Source organism: Mytilus galloprovincialis, chromosome 14 (genome assembly GCF_965363235.1).
Source record: "Mytilus galloprovincialis chromosome 14, xbMytGall1.hap1.1, whole genome shotgun sequence".
NCBI lineage: Eukaryota > Metazoa > Mollusca > Bivalvia > Mytilida > Mytilidae > Mytilus > Mytilus galloprovincialis.
In genome coordinates, this window is record NC_134851.1 from 18,834,752 (window position 1) to 18,856,520 (window position 21,769).

The 21,769-nt window shown below is 31.3% G+C and overlaps 2 protein-coding genes across 2 annotated transcripts in view; both read right to left on the bottom strand.

Moving 5' to 3' along the window:
• Positions 1-818: 818 nt before the first annotated feature.
• LOC143059384 (uncharacterized) lies at positions 819-21,297 on the bottom strand. The gene is made up of 7 exons (XM_076232875.1): positions 21,115-21,297; positions 4,954-5,017; positions 4,214-4,303; positions 3,600-3,638; positions 2,532-2,758; positions 1,568-1,687; positions 819-824 (listed from the first exon to the last, which is right to left on the bottom strand). Exons 2-7 carry the CDS (start codon positions 5,015-5,017, stop codon positions 819-821), a joined length of 546 nt encoding a protein of 181 aa, XP_076088990.1. The 5' UTR covers positions 21,115-21,297.
• The window catches only part of LOC143059557 (uncharacterized), a 106,301-nt gene continuing 100,492 nt past the window's right edge, over positions 15,961-21,769 (bottom strand). Inside the window, exon 9 of the mRNA XM_076233077.1 lies at positions 15,961-16,072. Within this exon, the coding sequence (XP_076089192.1) occupies positions 15,983-16,072 (90 nt within the window). The 3' untranslated portion in view covers positions 15,961-15,982. The remainder of the gene's footprint in view (positions 16,073-21,769) is intronic.

A 21,769-nucleotide genomic window follows, 5' to 3' on the forward strand; every position in this document is an offset into this window, starting at 1 on the left:
CGAGATTTGTACTGTTTGTCATTTGTTGTTAGTTTGTGCTTTGCATCGACTTAATGAGTTGTGCTCTTGTTGAAGTTTGTTCTTGTGTTGTTCTATAATGCCACTGTCCCTTATCGTGAAGACAGGGAGAAGGCATTGGCGCACGACATCAACTGGGATTGCCAGGATTGTCAGTTTTACTACCGACAGTTGGTCCAAGTACACAGTTATTTCGAAGTGCATTTCTTTTAGACAATTAATGGAGATAAAAAAAAAATCCCACCTGCGCTTGCTTAATAATATTTTTACAGTGTTATTTACTACTTTTGGGACAAATTATATCAAAATTATAGAAAACTTCATCGGCTCTAACTTAAAATATGGACAAATTTATATTCCGGGGTCTTAAAATCTTTTGACAGCGTCCAAAATACTTATTTTTAACCTTTTTGAGCTGGACCAAATCACTACTTTCCTTTAAAATTCATGAATCAAATTTTTTTTCACAGTGTAATTGTATACTCCTAATTGCTGTTTGAGGCTTAAACTATGAATAAATAAATTTGGAAGGGGTATACAAAAGATTGATAGGTAACACACTATCCACACTAGGAACTTTATTCGTGGACAACGAAAATCAAGAGACAATAACTGTGTACTCGGACCAGTTGGTGGAAAACTCCGTGTACTCCGGCATAATAGACCAATAAAATATGTCTGTGTACTTGCACTGTAAATGACTATGTGTATTTGCTATAGTAGGAGCTTTCTATAAGGTGGTTTTAATAGTTATCAAAAGTACCAGGATTATAATTTTATACGCCAGACGCGCGTTTCGTCTACATCTAAAATTGAGTCAACAATATTAGATAAATTAACAACATTTGATTTCCTCTTATTTAATTTTGTTAATGAAATAAAATCTGACATATTGAAAACATTCTGTAAGTTTAACTCCATGTCAGCACGTGTATTCTGTCTATTTGCGTTGGATTCACATGCTTCACCACTGGGGTTGTATCGCATTCCTGGTGGAAATATTGAAGAAAAAAAAATCATAAATTTCAACACAGGCGGATATCTAGTTTGCATCAGACAATAATAATGAAGCTTTATATTGTAAAGGGAACCAACTTATTACGTTATCGTATTTACATTGTTTACATTATTTGCTGTAACATATTTCTTGAAATTATTTAAATGAGGAACATATCTCATCATACAATTGTATTTCATGCCCACCTTTGGTTTTACTTTATATTATTTTGTTGGTTGTTAATAAGATCATCATTTGTTTGATAAGTTTTTGATTCTCTAATAGTTTGTCCTCGAGCATTAATGCATTGTTATTTTTGTCGAAATGCGCAATTTATATGGTGCAGTAATGTTTTTACCGTCAATGTGATTTTATTTGTTGTTAATGGTCATTGATTTTGTTTATATACTGTACCTGACTTATGGAAAAAAAAAGCGTAACGATCACATGTTTCTAAGCTTTCATCTAATAAAAAAATTCCCAATTATTTGTGGGATATTAGTAGTGTTTTTTTTTGTCGTAGTTGAGAGTAATCATATATATGTCACCTACCCTGATCTCATTTCCATCACATGCTATAAGTATACCTGCCCGTCTTACATTTCCAAGATGGTAGAATATTGGTGTGTAGGGTTTAGCTGATTGTGAGCATGTACCACTACTCAACAGAACCTGTTGAAAAAGGCATTTTATCAAAATTGATACAAATAACGAAATGTGATACTTCTTTGATGGATACATCAGAAAAGGCAAAAGCAGCATTTTAAATCGTCTAGAGTTAGCTGTGCGACGCCTCTTTGATGTCTAAAGTCGCAAATCTTCCGGTAATATCGTATATCATATGTTAAAGTCAAATTACATACACCTTGAATTATATCGTAACCTAAAGCGCGTTTTGTATTTAAAATAGGTCAGATATAATCATTGTTAATTTCGGTTGACACCATATTAGCTAGTTGCAGCATATTTTTTATTCAAGCACTGATGCAGAAAGACAAGATATACCAAAGGGTCGTCTCCGTGTCTTTGTGGAGGTTATTTACTAGTCACGAGACAATACGGACCGAAACCCCAAATCTTAATACTTCAGCAACTTGTCTCGCGGGACAATATTGATATCGAAACGTTTTTTTCACACAAGAATCAGATCCTGTTCGAGATCGGCTTATCTTAGGTAAATGCTTTTTTCAATTTATTTTTCGATCATGCAGTCAATTAGACCTTCAATTTCTTCACCATAACTGATTTATCACTCCATAATTAAAAGAGGGACAAAAGATACCAGACGGAGAGTCAAATTCATAGATAGAAAATAACTGACAACGCTTTGGCTAAAAATAAGAAGACAAACAGACAAACAGACAAATAAAAGTACAGAGGACACTACACAGAAAACTAAAGACTTAGCAACACGAACCCCACCAAAAACTAGGGATGATCCCATGTGCTCCGGAAGAGTAAGCAGATCCTGCTCCACATGTGGAACCCGTCGTGTTGCTTATGTTAATCATGTTACCTGTTCTCCTTCAATCCAATTTGCACTGCCAGGTGCGTTGCACAGTGTCATAACTAAAGCATCATTATCATGGTGTTCATTATCGTTCTGACATATTGCAGCTGTTGAATTGTGGATGAACTGGTTTCTTGCGACAGCGTCGAATATTTTCACAATATCGCATAGTTTGGTATGTGGCTCAATTGTAGTAAAAGGAACATGAGTAGTGATTGGTGGGTTGGTTTTATCTTCAATAAAATGTAAAAGCTTATAGGAATACAGATTTTTCAACTCAGCGATACTGTGTGACTGAAATTGAATGTTTGCAGGTAGAGAGCAACAGTGGTTCAATATTTGTTTGAAGACGGCCTAAAACAAACTTTAGATTGAGCCTTCAATCTTGCACACGAAAGGTGGCTCGCAGGTCTAAATCCAATTTGTTTTTCAAATATTGGATTTCACGGTTTTTTTCTATAAATGAACTTTATCCTATAATTAATGGAAATACTGGGTTATCGTTCATTTAAGCTCAATGTCTGCCTTTGAAATATTCATGCAATTTTGTTCAGATACTTTTTTTTTCTGTTGAACAAATAGAAGAAAAAAAAGGTAAAATCAAAATGAATAAAGGACTTAATCACAGAAATTGCTAAATTTTACAATATTTTAGTATAAGTTCAGTTCATTTGAAAAAAAAAAAGATATAGGTCACCGATGAGTTAAAAAAGTTATTTAATTTTTTTCGCCATAAGGAGATAATTTGGAGCTTTTTCAATGATATTTACATTTTAAAAGACCTCTGGGGCCAAAACGAATTGATTTGTTTGTTTGAATTTGGTACCATATCATAAAGTAATAACTAATTGAGTATTAAATACAATTTGTAATGTAAAACAAATTTTTCAATTTTTGCTGATGTGTTTGTACCCTCGAGCCTATGTAGATATTTTCAAAATAATCGTGTACAAGCAAGGATAAGGGTAAAACATACTCATTTGGAATACTTAATAATCATTTGTAAAATTTTCTTTGCTAATTGCCAATTAATAAAAGAAAAAGTATCATATTTAAAGTATGAATAGAACTTACCAGGGCATTGTATATCACAATGTCTACAGTGGTTGCATGCTGAAAAGGGGAGATAATTAAATAAAATATCATGTGTTAAGTTCCTTCACAAATGTTAACTTCTTAAAACAACTTTATGAAAGCCGTTGTGTATTGGTGTATTGATAAGCGCATCGGACTACAAACCCAAAGGTTCCTGGTTCGATCTCCGGTCTAGAAATTTTCAACGCTCCCTATAAATTGTTTGCGATGAAAGTCCGTCGGAAAGGGATGATAAATGAAGAGAGATCAAGATCTCATGCCCGTCAAAGAACCTATGAATTGCTTTTTTTTCTGCAGATCTTGAAAAAATATCATGTAAATATTGTTTAATGATACGAAGGAATTATATTTCATATTTTTTGTTGTTGATATGTTTGTCAGACATGTATGCTGCAGCGCTCTTGGTGCGATGACAAAGTGATTGAGGACAGTTGTATTATAAAAGAAATATAAATTTACTGCACTGGTCGAGCTGAGTTGTTTCCCATAGTTATGTTTTTTTAGTTTTTGTTCATAAATACGTTTGCATTTGATGCTACGGATCAGAAAAGAAGTGCAATTATGTTCATGTTCACAACGGTAGATAAACATACCAGACGAATGATGATGATTACAGTAGCAGTCATAACACGTTTGCCATGTATCTGATCCTCTTGAACAGTCATTGTTATATTGATGATGATCTGAATAAAAATAAATGTAATATTTAGTTTAGGTTGATGCACGTATATGTAGTTAAGATATATATCAATGTGCAATGTCGATAGAGTATCACATTAAAGCATAATTATGCTTTATACAGTTCCTTTTGAATTGTTAATTTGACTTAGAAACTTTAATAAAAGTCAGATAATGCATTTGACTACAGTGAAAAAAAAAAAAAAAATATGGCACAGGTTTCGAAAAAATCAAAACAACATATGTCTGCAGAATGATGTGCATGGCGAAAAAAGTCTTCGTGAACTATGATGGACTCTTTTAGTAACAGAAACAAACATTTTACAAACAAGATGAAATTTGTAAACAAAGAACACAAGTGCATGCAATATACTTAAATAAACGGATGTATCGGTTGACGTTTTTAATTTCTGAATTTTTAACATGTTTCAATGTCATTTATAATTTAGTGAATAATTGTCTGTCTTAAAATTCTGTTGCTTTTTCTTAATTTGATATTTATAGATTTATTGATCTATTAAAAGAAGTATTAGTCAGATTGGCGCAATGTTTTTTTTTTCTGCATACTTAAAGTGCTTTATGCAACACCTAGTTGAACATGATGTAGAGAAGCAGGAACCACATAATGATTCATAATGAGCTAAATTAGACTTACTGCCGCCGGCGAGATCTACTACTGGTAAAGAACAAAGAAGAGCGAACAAAACTATGTTTCTCATCTAAAATAAACAGAAATATTCAAAAGGTTATCTAAAAGCAAAATATGCCATGTTAAATGCTTAATGTGTGTTCTTGAACATAAAATTTAAATGAATAAAACATTTGGCTGTACTATTCCATTCAATGTACAATATAAAACTATGTCCCGGTAAATTAAACCAGTCCTTGGCTTTCAGTGGCAGATCCACGTCCTAGTAAGTTTAGTCTATACAAAAGCTGTGTATTTACGTATGAAAACAAATATGTAATCTAAATGATATGAGACGTATGTTACATGTGGAAGAGGACGTAGTCTGTATTATTTTGGAAATAAATGTTGGTACTTGTTCTTACATATATATATTCATATTTCGGAAAAATCGTATACTTTTCGGCATGACAGTTTCCATTTAAAACCGTAAATTTACAAGTGCACTGCTGCAAATAAATGATTATTGATTCATTGGTAGATGTTTGGTACATTCTGGTTTCTATTCATTTTGTTATTATTAAATACTATCAGTTCGAATTAACTTTTGACAGTCAGACTCCCAAACACTCATAGCATTTCAATTTTAAATTGTTTAGAAAGGTTTTACTGTTTTACTGGTGAATTTCAGATAAAGGGTAAAACTAACAGTTGTGATGAATCAATAACTTCCAATAAATGCAATAAATATATTCTAGAGTCTTAAATCACACACTTTGGTTTGAATACTTGTAGGAACCAGTTGACGACACGATTATCAGTGTGTGATAAGCCAAAATGTATCACGTTCCACAATATAACTGTGTCATTGTTTCATCGTAGGTCAAAGTTTAAAAAATACGCTACAAGATTTGCTTTCTCTGCAACTTTAGGTTTACTTTTATTAAGAAACACTAGATTTTTAATAATATAAATGTGTCATTTTTTCATCGTAGGTTAAAGTGTACTACATTATCAAAGTATAAACATTTGAAACACAATTGAATAACTTTTAAAAATATTTGTTGTGCCTAAATGGCTGTGTATTCATTTATATTTGTGTTTACAATTTTCGTGGATTGAAAAAAACATATATATAGTTTTGTCCACATTCGATTTCGTAGTTTTGGCAAATTCTGCATACAAGTCGTTTTGAAATTAAGAATCAGTAATAACCACAGACGTAGCTTTCCTGTTCCAACATGTCAAAAGAAATCAATGGTAGTTGGTACAGTCGACGATTCAATATCCCAAAATTATACACCATTTAATTGATACACAATTACTATGGTGTACTATTACGCCACACTCCTTGCACCATGCTTACACAATCGAACCACACACCATCGTACCGTATACTTTGAGCCTCTCCATCATACACGACACACAATTCCCAATGTAACCAAAACTATACCACAAAGCAATTAACATCCAATATTGAACCTTAATTTAAGGTGAAATACATTTAAACAGTTTTTAAGAAAATTTGCTCGTTTAAGCATTCTAATTAGATCGACGATACCATTATAAATGCAACGAATGTGAATTTGAACACCTATGTCTTTTTAGTGACGCTAAAAGCCAGTATATTTGAAAATCCAAACGTTGGAGAGCATATAAATCCACAAAAGGAAAACCCGTAAAGCCGAACACAGACAAGGAAGAGAAGATATGCCTGAGTAGAAACACTCCTTAACCGTTCTAAATAGTTGAAACCTTTTAACAGCACATTTCAATGAAACAATATCCGTTTTTGGATATCTGTACCAAATGAGTTCTAGATACTCTGCTACTAATACCACCGAGAACAGACAGTAAAAGATATCAAGACAATTTAAAAAGAGAAATTTATATGAAGCTTTTGCTTTTCATTTTTATTCATACGTTGTAATTGTGTTACCAATTATTCAATTACAACTAAAACTACCATTATACGATGTGTTCAACGACTTAATATTACACAATTCATGTGAAATTCATCCCTATCGTACATAACCAGATAATCAATCAAAATCCATTTGCATCCAATCTTGAAACTACGCAACATAACATTTAGCCGTTGTATTCGTTCTCTGCTGGAATAAGTTTTAGTTTTAAAAGCCAATAATTCTTCAAAAGTTTGAATCCAACGAAAACTTTTGTCAAATGATTATATATTGTTAAAATTCTAATTCTAATAATTGTTGACCTGTGTTAGAACTTACATAAGGCATGTTTTCTTGATCATGGATAAGTAAGTTGTTTGATATGATATATTTCCTGAGTGTGTTTTCCTCAAAAGAAAGTCGAAAGATACCAAAGGGACATTTAAACTCAAAAGTCGAAAATAAACTCACAACTCAATGGCTAGATAAGAAAAAAAAAAACGAACAGACAAACAATAGTTAACACACACAACATAGAAAACCAAGGACTGAGCAAAACCTGTGGTAATCTCATGTGCTTTGGAAGGGTAAGAAGATCTTCTTCGATATGTGGCATCCGTCATGTTGCTCATGTCAATAGAAACCAGGCAATTATCCTTGTTCGATAGATCACATTCGGGACAAGGGGACGTGATAGTAGTTACGGCATTAGAAAAATATCCGTTATCGTCTGTGAAACGGATATTCCATAACGGTAACCAACTCGTGAAAATGTCCGTAAAACTGACAAAGGGATGACTTCAACTTCAACACTTAGAACTCTTGGTTTAATACACTACAAACTGCTCAGAGTCTGAATTGACCAGTTTTTGTGCTCGACCAGTAAAATCGTGCACACATTTTACTCGACTAGTCTCGACATTGTCTCGACTGGACTTCACTGTACTTAAGTGTACTCGACTAGGTCTCGACTTTACTTAATTAGTCTGAAATGGTCTTGACCAAGGCTCGACCTGTCCCGACTCAGTCTGAACCAGTCTCGACCTGTCTCGACCAGTCTCGACTCAGTCTGAACCAGTCTCGACTAGTCTTGTCCTTCAAATTTAGTTTTGACTAGTATATAGAAGCCCATCGAACTTAATTAAATATTGATCTTACAAAATTCAAGCTTATTATATAGTTTGATTACTGGCTGTGAAATAAAAAAAAAATTTAACAATAGGTAAAAATAAAAATTATTATAAAAATTCAGATAGGCATCTTTAATTTTTTTTATAACTTTTTCAAATCAACTTGGATTGTCATCAAACTATGCAGCTAACTTAGATATATATCAAGCTTACTGAATCCCATTTCATTCACTTTTTTGTTGTATTGCTGTAAAATTTAAGAATTAAAGTAATGTTGGTAAAAAATGCTAGGACTTGCAATTTTGGACAAAATAGAGATAGTACACTTTAATTTTTTTTATAACTTTTTCAAATCAACTTGGAATTTCATCAAACTAGGCAGCTATCTTAGATATATATCAAGCTTACTTAATCCCATTTCATTTACTTTTTTGTTGTATTGCTGTAAAATTTAAGAATTAAAATCATCTCTGTAAAAAAAGCTAGGATTTGCAATTTGGACAAAATAGAGATACATGTAGTACACTTTGATTTTTTTAATAACTTTTTCAAATCAACTTGGATTGTCATCAAACTATGCAGCTATCTTAGATATATATCAAGCTTACTTAATCCCATTTCATTTACTTTTTTGGTGTATTGCTGTAAAACTTAAGAATTAGTCATCTAGGTAAAAAAAAGCTAGGATTTGCAGTTTGGACAAAATAGAGATAGTACACTTTAAATTTTTTAATAACTTTTTCAAATCAACTTGGATTTTCATCAAATTATGCAGCTATCTTAGATATACATCAAGCTTACTGAATCCCAGGTTATTTTGTTTTTTGTTGAATTGCCGTCAAATTTAAGAATTTAATTAATCTAGGTAAAAAAAAGCTAGAATTTGCAGTTCAAACAAAATAGAGATAGTACACTTTAATTTTTTTAATAATTTTTTCAAATCAACTTGGATTTATTCTAACTATATAGCTACCTTGGCAATGTAATAATCTTACTGAATCCCAGGTTGGTATTTATATTGGTGTATTGCTGTCAAATTTAAGAATTAATTTAATTGGGGTAAAAAAAGCTAGGATTTGCAGTTTTGACAAAATAGAGATGGTACACTTTAAACTTTTTAATATCTTTTTCAAATCAACTTGGATTTTATTCAAACTATATAGCTACCTTAGTGATGTATCAATCTTACTGAACCATAGGTTATTATTTAGTTTGGTGTATTTCTGTCAAATTTAAGAATTTAATTAATCTACATGTAGGTCAAAAAGCTACAATATTAGAAATATATCTTTCCTCATAATTTTGGAAAAAGTATATATAAATTAGTTATATAATTCCTTAAATGTTTTATTCCTTTTGATATATATATATCATATAAATATATCAAAAAGCAAAGAAAAATTAAAGAAATTATTAAAATAGTTCTTCTGATTTGTGGTGATTTATAAAGCAATACCTTCTGCTTGGGGCAAACTTATTAAAAAAATCTGTCACCAAGAGCCAATGCACGTCGAGTTTAAGGGGGACTATCGAACATGCACAGCCCAAGGCACAGTGGGTCAGTCTTTCACAAGACTTAAGCAATGGCAGGCAAAACTATAAAGCAAGCAGCAAGTTGTAACAGTTTTATATAGTAACAGGTCCAAATACTAATAATGATGCCAAAACAATTTACAAACAAATAAAGTTCAAATGTTCCAATTAATAAAGTCACTAATTTCACTAATCCAATTCACAGTTTAAAGTTAAAGTCCAAAATGTTCCAAATATTCTAAGTTGATGTTGTCTGGTTGAACGATTACAGTTGCGTTGAGCTGTCTTTAGAGTACGGGTTTCTCCTGAGTAGCTGAGCCTGGTTGGCTTTTGAAGCACTCCTATCTGGATCACACCGAAGAGACTACACTGGCAACTACATCATGACTACATTGTGACTACATCGTGACTTCAATTGATTTCAAAACGTTGACTGTACAATTTATAGCACACCTAGTAAGAGCTCAAATTATGACGAGTATTACTAACTATAAATCTATGTAATTTGAGTAATCAAAATTTACTACAAAACTGCCAAAGGTAAAAGCTAAGGATAGTGTCAATTTAATTAAGCCAATTAAAAGATAAGTTAATTATATTAATTTTGACTTGAGTAATTAGTGACATGCTGACAGAACAAAATTTACCTGACATAATAATTTTACAATTTTCCTTTTAATAAAATCAAAATAAAATGTTTTCCAAAAACGACATAAAAAACTTTAAATACAAAAACTACCCTATAACATATTTCCCTCCGCTCAAATATGTTTGTCCTCAAACATTAAAAAAACAAAAGATTATCACAAAGAATGCAGTTGATTTAAAAAGAAAATACAATATAAAACCTGAAAATTAACTTAAGTTGATAATAAGTTATTATGATTACATAAAACAGAATAACACATAGAACATTACATATTTAAAAAGAAGATAAAACACAGACACTCATCCTCCTACACAAACATACTGGGTGCAACTTGCACAAGATGACCAAGTCTTATACAAGTGCATGGTGTAAAACTGAGTGGTCAATCCAGCTATACACCATTTGAAAATTTACCAGTACATTCACAAGCTAAAGAATCACAAAAAGAAATCATACAAACATTGATAAAAAAAAACATTGCTATTTATATTAAGCATATACATTCAAGACATCCACAATATATATATTTACTATATTAGTTGGACACAATGGTAAGGCAGTTTTCTTTTAATGAATAATGAAAAAAGAATATACCTTGTAATAAAGTCTACATCATTTCAATTACACACTCCTTTTTTTTTTCTTTTTCTAAAGCATCAACAAACAAAAAATCTTCTGATTACTACATTATTAATACTCACAAAAACTATCCAAAAAACACTAAATCTCGAAATCTTTAAAACAGATAATTATCATTATAAAATTAAGTCCAAATTACATTCACTCTTTCGTTATAATATTTTACCCCTGTATCTTTTTATTCTAACTATTGTCATGACTGTTGGTTGCTGTGTCTAACAAAAGTCATGGTCTTGATTTGAAGGTACATTCTCTCGGCTAACACACTCTACAAGTTTGAATCTACTGGTTTATTTACTATCAAGTAAACTGATAATCCAGAGGTACTTTAATAAAATGGCAGCAAACGTTCGATCAAGAAAACATGACATTCTTCAAGTGGTCATGCATGCAGGACTTCAGTATCTGGTCACGATGTTTCCGCAGAAAGTGGCAATTGGATGACAAGTTATTTTCTTGGCATTTTCTGACAACTGTATGGAGTAGATATCGATCTTTGAACCCGGTGTTGAAAGCTTTCTGCCCTAACTGTCTTTGCTATTTCTAAAGATGTGATGCTGATTCTGTGTCCAGTGTGTTCTTCTTTGACAATAAATTCTCTGCTGTTAAGGTAGAAAGGCTTGCACATTTGGATCTTCTGTGGCACCATATGTTCTTAATTCTTCTCTTTCCCATGATTACTACACTATTAAAAGAATTTGACTATTTTAGATACAATCTATTCACAGAATAAAAAGCAATATGCTACATAAAATGTATGTAAAACTACACAATGTCTTAAATTTATTAGCAGTCTCAATAATTTATATATATTCACAACTTTTCTTTGAAGAAACTTTTTGCTTTGATAACTAGCAATTTAATTTCGAGAATAATTATGAATATTATTATTTCAAAAGCTACTTATCTTTAGTCTCTGTAGTAGTACTATTTTGTTCACACACTGCAGTTGTCTTTCTTCTCAAATAGTTTGCCAACTTTGGTACAGCAACTTTTAAAGTTGAAAACTGAAACTAAACAAGATTATAATTAGACTTCTGTAAATGGTAGACTATGAAAAAAAAATCATTTGAATACTACCAATAACTTTTACAGATTTAAAACTAATTTTTATTTTTAATCTATTTTGATTCAATCTTGCACAATATTTGCTGAAACTTGAAAATTAAAATATAACCGTAAAGATAGAATAATGAATAATATTTCAATAAGTTACTTAGCTTCAATAGTTGATTCTCATTCTCTGCTGTTCCTTCAGTTGAATTTTATTTATGAAATTCCTTCACAAATTTTGTAAGTAGATAATTTAAAAGTAATTTTGAAAGCTGTTGCGAATAATAATGCCATGCCAAAGCTAAATGGATCGAAATGATGCCAACGGGCCCGCCACCAAATCTGTCACCAAGAGCCAATGCACGTCGAGTTTAAGGGGGACTATCGAACATGCACAGCCCAAGGCACAGTGGGTCAGTCTTTCACAAGACTTAAGCAATGGCAGGCAAAACTATAAAGCAAGCAGCAAGTTGTAACAGTTTTATATAGTAACAGGTCCAAATACTAATAATGATGCCAAAACAATTTACAAACAAATAAAGTTCAAATGTTCCAATTAATAAAGTCACTAATTTCACTAATCCAATTCACAGTTTAAAGTTAAAGTCCAAAATGTTCCAAATATTCTAAGTTGATGTTGTCTGGTTGAACGATTACAGTTGCGTTGAGCTGTTTTTAGAGTACGGGTTTCTCCTGAGTAGCTGAGCCTGGTTGGCTTTTGAAGCACTCCTATCTGGATCACACCGAAGAGACTACACTGGCAACTACATCATGACTACATTGTGACTACATCGTGACTTCAATTGATTTCAAAACGTTGACTGTACAATTTATAGCACACCTAGTAAGAGCTCAAATTATGACGAGTATTACTAACTATAAATCTATGTAATTTGAGTAATCAAAATTTACTACAAAACTGCCAAAGGTAAAAGCTAAGAATAGTGTCAATTTAATTAAGCCAATTAAAAGATAAGTTAATTATATTACTTTTGACTTGAGTAATTAGTGACATGCTGACAGAACAAAATTTACCTGACATAATAATTTTACAATTTTCCTTTTAATAAAATCAAAATAAAATGTTTTCCAAAAACGACATAAAAAACTTTAAATACAAAAACTACCCTATAACAGATCACATCTACCAGAGAGTTTTAAATTCTAAATAAAATTTATTCAAAGTTGCAACATCCTGTTGAATCTAAATTGCAAGGCTTTTTTAATTTTCTAGATAAGTAATACACGAGTTTAAGAAAAGTATGGCTTTCTTTTTACCTGTAAAACTCAGGTGTACTGATGTAATTAAACCATGTATAGTGCCATGTCATTAAATTTGACAAAAAATTTACTGTATTTTTGGAACACATTTCTTTTTTTAAAAGGTTATCAAGGATTGTTATGAAAGTTCATGATATTAAATTTTTGTTTTACAAAAAAAAAAGGTGTTTATTTTGTTTAAGCTGATTTGAAAAAGTTATGAAATCTTAAACAAGACACGTTTTTTTGTTAAAACATCAAATTAATATCATTTATATTTAAGGAAAGATATGTTTCTAATATCAAAGCTTTTTGACCTACATGTAGATTAATTAAATTCTTAAATTTGGCAGAAATACACCAAACTAATTAACAAATTATGGTTTAGTAAGATATTTAGCAAGAATATTGCAAAGATAGTTATAGAGCTTGATGAAAATCTAAGTTGATTTCAAAAAGTTATGAAAAAATTAAAGTGTATTATCTCTATTTTGTCAAAACTGCAAATCCTAGCTTTTTTTTTACCTAGATGACTTTAATTCTTAAATTTTACAGCAATACAACAAAAAGGTAAATGAAATGGGATTCAGTAAGCTTGATGTATATCTAAGATAGCTGCATAGTTTGATGAAAATCCAAGTTGATTTGAAAAAGTTATTTAAAAAATTAAAGTGTATTATCTCTATTTTGTCAAAACTGCAAATCCTAGCTTTTTTTATTACCTAGATGACTTTAATTCTTAAATTTTACAGCAATACAACAAAAAAGTAAATGAAAAGGGATTCAGTAAGCTTGATGTATATCTAAGATAGCTGCATAGTTTGATGAAAATCCAAGTTGATTTGAAAAAGTTATTAAAAAAAATAAAGTGTAGTAGCTCCATTTGGTCCGAATTGCAAATCCTAGCTTTTTTTTACAAACATTACTTTAATTCTTAAATTTTACAGCAATACAACAAAAAAGTAAATGAAATGGGATTTAGTAAGCTTGATATATATCTAAGATAGCTGCATAGTTTGATGAAAGTCCAAGTTGATTTGAAAAACTTATTAAAAAAATTAAAGTGTACTATCTCTATTTTGTGCGAATTGCAAATCCTAGCATTTTTTACCAGATGACTTTAATTCTTAAATTTTACAGCAATACAACAAAAAAGTAAATGAAATGGGATTCATTAAGCTTGATATATATCTAAGATAGCTGCATAGTTTGATGAAAGTCCAAGTTGATTTGAAAAAGTTATTAAAAAAATTAAAGTGTACTATCTCTATTTTGTCCGAATTGCAAATCCTAGCATTTTTTACCGAGATGACTTTAATTCTTAAATTTTACAGCAATACAACAAAAAAGTAAATGAAATGGGATTCAGTAAGCTTTATATATATCTAAGATAGCTGCATAGTTTGATGACAATCAAAGTTGATTTGAAAAAGTTATTAAAAAAATTAAAGTGTACTATCTCTATTTTGTCAGAATTGCAAATCCTAGCTTTTTTTACTGAGATGACTTTAATTCTTAAATTTTACAGCAATACAACAAAAAGTAAATGAAATGGGATTCAGTCAGCTTGATATATATCTAAGATAGCTGCATAGTTTGATGAAATTTCAAGTTGATTTGAAAAAGTTATAAAAAAAATTAAAGTGTACTATCTCTATTTTGTCTGAAATTGCAAATCCTAGCATTTTTACCAACATTACTTTAATTCTTAATTTTTACAGCAATACAACAAAAAAGTGAATGAAATGGGATTCAGTAAGCTTGATATATATCTAAGTTAGCTGCATAGTTTGATGACAATCCAAGTTGATTTGAAAAAGTTATAAAAAAAATTAAAGATGCCTATCTGAATTTATATAATTATTTTAATTTTTACCTATTGTATTTTTTTTTTTTTTTTATTTCAAAGCCAGTAATCAAACTACATAATAAGCTTGAATTTTGTAAGATCAATATTTAATCTAGTTAGATGGGCTTCTTTATACTATTCAAAACTAAATTTGAAGGTCAAGACTAGTAGAGACAGGTCGACACTGGTTCAGACTGAGTCGAGACTAGTCGAGACAGGTCGAGACTGGTTCAGACTGAGTCGAGACTCGTCGAGACAGATCAAGACTGGTTCAGACTGAGTCGAGACAGGTCGAGCCTTGGTCAAGACCATTTCAGACTAATTAAGTAAAGTCGAGACCTAGTTGAGTACACTTAAGTACAGTTAAGTCCAGTCGAGACAATGTCGAGACTAGTCGAGTAAAATGTGTGCTCGATTTTACTGGTCGAGCACAAAAACTGGTCAATTCAGACTCTGAGCACTTTGTAGTGATAGCTTCCTTGTGAGCAGCAACCATCTACCAAAGAAATCATGATAGAAAAAACAAGCCCTTGGATAATTTGTATATATATATTACGTTGGCTGCTTGAATATTGCTACATAGAAAATGAAAGTTTACAACTGAATTCTGTTTTCAACCGACCTTCATTGTCAATGTCAACGTTTTTGTCACAATAGCGGAAATTGAAGTTAAAGGATACTGCTAACTTCTTTTTCTATTTTCCTAAGTCTGTTTTAGGCCAGCCTGATGTTGATAAAAGAAACAAATTAATCAAGAAGAGGTGCAAAGTTTGTACCCCTGGGAATGTAGATCGTTTCTTTAAAAACACGTCCTCCAAACATAATGATGTTACAACGTCATGAAAATTTCGCCGAGTCTGAATTGGCATGTGTTGTGATACATTCGTTATCAGAGAGACAGCCGGTCATTATATTTGATCACTGTAATTTCCTCTGGTTTTTTTTATTCATTAAAAAAGTATTCTGAAATGCATAAACGGGTAAAATATATCGTTTCTAATACAATAAAAGGTAACATATGTACTAATTTGTTTTTATTCTAAGTCCATGTTAGCACATGTATCCTCTCGATGCCATTTGAATTCACATGACGAACCACTGGAGTTGTATCGCATTCTTGAAAGAAATACTGTAAAATAAAAATAAAACATATGATTATAGTCGGAACAAGAATATAAAATTTTCAATTGTTTGATTTATTTCAATTTTTAATCTTTCAAGGTAAATGTCCTCTCCATTATTTTTCTATGACGAATGATAATTTTCATCTTTGGTCATTTAGCGTAGCGTTGTGTGAAAAGGGCTGCCACCACTTAGAAATTCTTTCACTGTTTATTTCTTTAGATTCTTTAACATGAGCTGTTTTATCAAAAGCTCGTCAATAAATTGGAAGGTGCGTGTCACATTTTAAAACATACTTTTAACATCTGTCATTGCGTATTGCATCCAGACCACATGTCCACTTACCCCGATCAAATAGATTGAATGTAAACAACAATACAAAGACAATGGTTGGATATTGGTTATGGTGTAAAGTTTACATATTACATATAATGATGTTCAATTATTCTTCACTTCTACTAGTAGTTCTTGCAACTGTTGTTTTTTTCTGACGAAAAGTATGACAAGTCAGTACCCTATATTTTCGAATAAAACACCTTTTATTCGGATTTGATGTGATATATTGTTTAAACCCTATAATCTATACATATTTTATCAACATTTGAATTTGAAATAAGGATATTTGATTTTGTTTAAGGATGTACGAATTAAAAAAATCTAGAATATAAAAATGATGCATAGGTCAGGAGAGCATTATTTAAGAAACAAAATAAGTTTAAAATATCGTAGGTTATGGAACTCCTTTTAACAGTATTTGACTTTTTTTTTTAAATGGCGGGAAAACGCTGTCTCAAACTTTAAACTTGAATCAAGCATTGACATTATTTGGGTCTCAAAACGTATGTAAAAAAAATGTAGAATCTGATTAAATTTTGGTAATGACATTGCATGAGCTATTGAAGTCTTCTATTAAAGGAAATGCGGGTGATAATAGTTTACCCTGTACCAAGTCAGGAATATGACAGTTGTTATTCATTCGTTTGATGTGTTTGAGCTTTTGATTTTGCCATTTTATATGGGACTTTCCGTTTTGAATTTCCCCCTAAGTTCAGTATTTTTGTGATTTTACTTTTTACCCTGTATAGTATGAAAAACTCAAGGAGTACGAAAATTTCACAAGCATTCCTAATCCTGAACTGAATACATTCTTAAACTACTGTGGAAATTATTTATTGTTTAGCTGGAGCTGAATAAGTCACATTTCGATAGTACATGAACATCATTAATACATATATAACTTTTGTTTATCTCATCAATAGAAATGATATTTATCAGATTATTACAAACGTTCAATTTTGCAACCACCACCCCCCCCCCCTTTTTTTCAATGTGTTCAACTTTAACGTTGTTATACCTCAATTTGTACATAATTGTTACAGCATGTAATGCCGTTGAAAAACTCAATTTTGATCATTCGAAGTGCTATTGTTTGTATTCTTTAAATGTCTTAAAACGGTCCTATTTTTTAATATTATAATACTTTGTATTCGACAATGGGTAGAGATATTGTTGCACACAGAATATCAATAGGTCTGTTTTATTGCAAACTGAGCTCTGGCTGTGTAAAAACAGTTATTAAACATACTGTTAGTTTTAATGATGTACTTTTTGAAATACGTGTAAATTTGGAGAAATGTAAGTTGTGGATACTAAGTAAATACAAATCATATTCTGGTATTGTATCATTTAATATGTTGTTATATAGCTTATTGTTAATATGTGGCGATATAGAAAGTAATCCTGGTCCAGGAGGCACACCAGACCCGCCCGAAAAAAACATTGTCAATTTTCCACGGTAATATTAGAAGCCTAGAAACAAACTGAATTATATTACTGACATAATTGAAGATTTCGATATAGTATTTTTTACCGAATCACATTTAGATGTTAACGTTACTGATTTCGATATATCATTATTTGGTTTTGAGATACCAGTTCGAAAAGACCGGAATGCCAATGGCGGAGGCATAATTATGTATTATAAAAGTTTAATTAATATTGTTCGTCGTGTTGATTTAGAACATGATGAAGTTGAAAGTATGTGATTCGAATTAAAAACGAAACTTCGATCAATACTGATTAATATTAATTATAGATCAGAGCGACAGTCTTCAGTTTGTTTCTGATATGATGTTGAAAAGGGCCTTAGATGAAAATAATAGTATAATTTGTTTGGGTGATCTGAACAAAAATTTCATGTCAGATATATCGTCAAATATAAGAGATATTGTTTTCATTAACAGCCCCATTAACATTATAGATAAGCCGACGCACTTTGATACACGTACAGGTAACGTTTAGTGACAGATTCGATACCTGTTGTCGATAAAGACACGGTACCTATTGATAGAGAGATCAGTGATCACGATGGAACATATGTCACAATTAATTGCGGATTTACAAGTAGTCGTACTTATAAGCGGAAGATTTGGGATTATAAAAATGGGGATTTTGACCTCATGAATCAAAAGGTATCAAGGACCAATTGGGAGCATTTGATTTCTGATGCAGATAACATGAATGTTGCTTGCACTAATTTCACTAATTCACTCCTTGACATAGCATCAAAGTGTATACCTACACGAGAAGTTGTAGTGCGATGTAATGACAAAATTTGATATAATTCTAACTTGCGTCGTGAAATGCGCAAGCGCGACAGATTTCGTAAATTATTTCTACGTTTGAAATCATCTTTCGCTGAACTTAAGTTTAAGCAACAGCGAAACAAAGTAAATAACATGAAAAAGCAGGCTAAAAAACATTTTTACGCCAGTTTAAATGAAAATTTAGATGAAATCAAACAAGCGAATCCGAAACAGTATTGGAAGATTATTAATATGCACATTAAAAGCGACAGGCCTGTTCATGACGTTCCACCTTTGAAGGATCCGAATCAAAATTATAATTTGGCATATGAGAGCTCTGAAAAGTCTGAAATTTTGAATAAATATTTCTGTTCTATAGCTAATTTGGAGAATCCAGATAAGGATTTACCGGCCTTTAACGATCGTTGTGCTGATTTTCTGTCATCGATTGTAGTTAGTGAACAAGACGTGCACGATATGATTTCCACACTTGATGTTGATAAAGCGGTGGGGCCTGATATTATAAGCAACAGAATGTTACTTGCTGTCAGAAATCAAATTTCAAAATCATTATGTTTATTATTCAATAGGTCATTACGGGATAAAATATTCCCAAACCAGTGGAAAATTGCACATGTTATTTCATTATTTAAAAGTGGTGATAGATCTTTGCCCTCAAATTATAGACCTGTCTCTTTATTATCTTGTGTGAGCAAACTTCTGGAAAAAATAGTTTTTAAAAATATTTTTAATCATTTGCATTCACATAATCTATTATACAAGTTTCAATCAGGATTCATTCCTGGATATTCTACTACCCATCAAATGATTGAGTTGTATAACCATATTATAAAGTCACTAAACAACTTACTAGTATAACATTTGTGGACATAAGTAAAGCTTTTGATACAGTTTGGATCAAAGGTCTTTTATATAAGCTCGAAAAATATGGCATTAAAGGGGATTTATTATGTTGGTTGAAAAGTTACTTATCGGGACGGTCACAAAGAGTGGTTATGAAAGATTCACTATCCACATTGGGCTGTTTAAGAGCTGGTGTGCCCCAGGGATCGGTACTGGGTCCATTATTATTTTTGATTTTTCATAAATGACATTGCAGATGATCTAAGTGGGTTCAGTAGACTTTTTGCTGATGACACATCTATTGGCCATACTGCACCCGATGTTACAAGTCTCAACACTTTAATAAATATTGATTTAGATAATTTGCAAAATTGGTCTGAAAAGTGGATGCTAAAATTTAATCCTAATAAAACAGATATCATGATTTTTAATACTAGGAATATGCAGAACGTCCTTACTTTTGATTTTGGTGGAGTCTCAATAGCTCCTGTAGATACACATAAACATTTAGGTATTATTTTTAGTAGTGACTGTAAATGGAATAAACATGTTGATAAACCGACAGAGAAGACGTCAAAACAAGTAAATGTACTGAGGAAACTAAAATTTAGACTAAAAAGGGAATATCTTGAAAAGATTTATATGATTTTTATTCGTCCTATTTTGGAATATTCATCTGAAGTTTGGGACAACTGTGGGCGAATTAATTCCGAAAGGTTAGAAAAGATTCAGATTGAAGCTGCACGTAGTTACCGGTTTACCATGTTATGCTAGTATCAACTCTATTTATAGAGAGACGGGATGGGAGAAATTAAGTGTCAGAAGGGAAGTTAAAAAACTGACCATGTTTTATAAAATTGTAAATAACCAAACACCGGATTATTTACAAGTGTTGGTTCCTCCGTATGTATCAGATACTAATAATTATAACCTGCGAAATAGACATAACATTAATATACCATTGAATCGTCTATCAGTTTATCAACAGTCTTTTTTTCCATCTTCTATTACATTGTGGAATGAATTAGATTTGCATATTCGTCAAATTCCTACTTTCTTTTCTTTCAAGTTACAATTGCAACAACTGTATTTTCATAATGTAAAACCTCCTAGTTACTATTTTTATGGAGATAGACTGCTATCTATATTACATGCAAGGCTACGCAACAAGTGCAGTGCACTAAGCGCAGATTTAAACAAGGCCAATTTAGTACATGATGCATATTGTGCATGTGGGTACACTAGTGAAAGTGTTGAACACTATTTATTATATTGTAATAACTTTGCATCGCAAAGAAATGTTATGCTTACTGAACTGACCCACTTAGACATTCCTGTTACAATTGATTTGTTATTGTTTGGTAATGACAACTTAGATACAAAATACAATTTTGTAATATTTTCTGCAGTACATAAATATATAAAAGAAACTCAACGTTTCTCACTCTGATAACAACCTTGCTGGTTATTGTTTTATTTACTAGTCTACAGTACAGACGATGCATTGTTCGAGTGATCGATTTGTTGTTCATAACGGTTAACATAATGTTTCGCCTCAATGGATTTCAATTATTGAAGTTAATACAAAAACGATACTTACATTAAATCTATGTTCTTGTCATCCCATTATCCGCATTTTTAACGTCAGAATTTAATGTCCGTATCACAATTATATATATTCACAATATTGCATGTTACTTTTACAACTTATACAGGTAAATATTATAGAAAGTCATTGAAAAACACACTAGTAACAGTAGGTGTTTTCCCTTTAGACCGATCGTTTGGGTGTGTTTGATTATTGAGGGCCCTCATGGGGATTTTGATTATGTGATTACTTGGCCGTTTTTTTAATGATTATTTGATTATTAAGCCAAATATTTCATGATTATTTGATTACCTAGGACTGTATTTTTAGTTTATGATTATTTGATTACTAAAGATAAGCAAATATTTAATGATTATGTGATTATATTGGCAAAAAAATGGTGATTATGTGATTACTAGGACCCCCCCCCCCCCCATGAGGGGCCTCATTATTCAAAATAAGAACGTTTGATATCCATTGAGCCGTTTCTATTATTTTTTGTGTATAAATATTATAATAGCAATAGTTGTGATTTATTTAATTATTTTTCATGCCTTCATGCTTATTAGAAAAATACAAATTTAAGTAATGTGTTATATAATATAATGTATATTCATGTATATTATGGAGAAGACGGAACTAAGTTGAAAAACTTGTGTCTAATCCA

What these genes read in the sequence shown, in the direction of transcription:
- LOC143059384 (XM_076232875.1), bottom strand. Translation starts at nt 5,017, where the DNA reads ATGAGAAACATAGTTTTGTTCGCTCTTCTTTGTTCTTTACCAGTAGTA. An exon ending in AGTAGATCTCGCCGGCGGCA is followed by an intron (nt 4,304 to 4,953) that starts GTAAGTCTAATT and finishes ATTTTTATTCAG; the next exon opens with ATCATCATCAATATAACAAT. An exon ending in ATTGGATTGAAGGAGAACAG is followed by an intron (nt 1,688 to 2,531) that starts GTAACATGATTA and finishes CTTTTTCAACAG; the next exon opens with GTTCTGTTGAGTAGTGGTAC.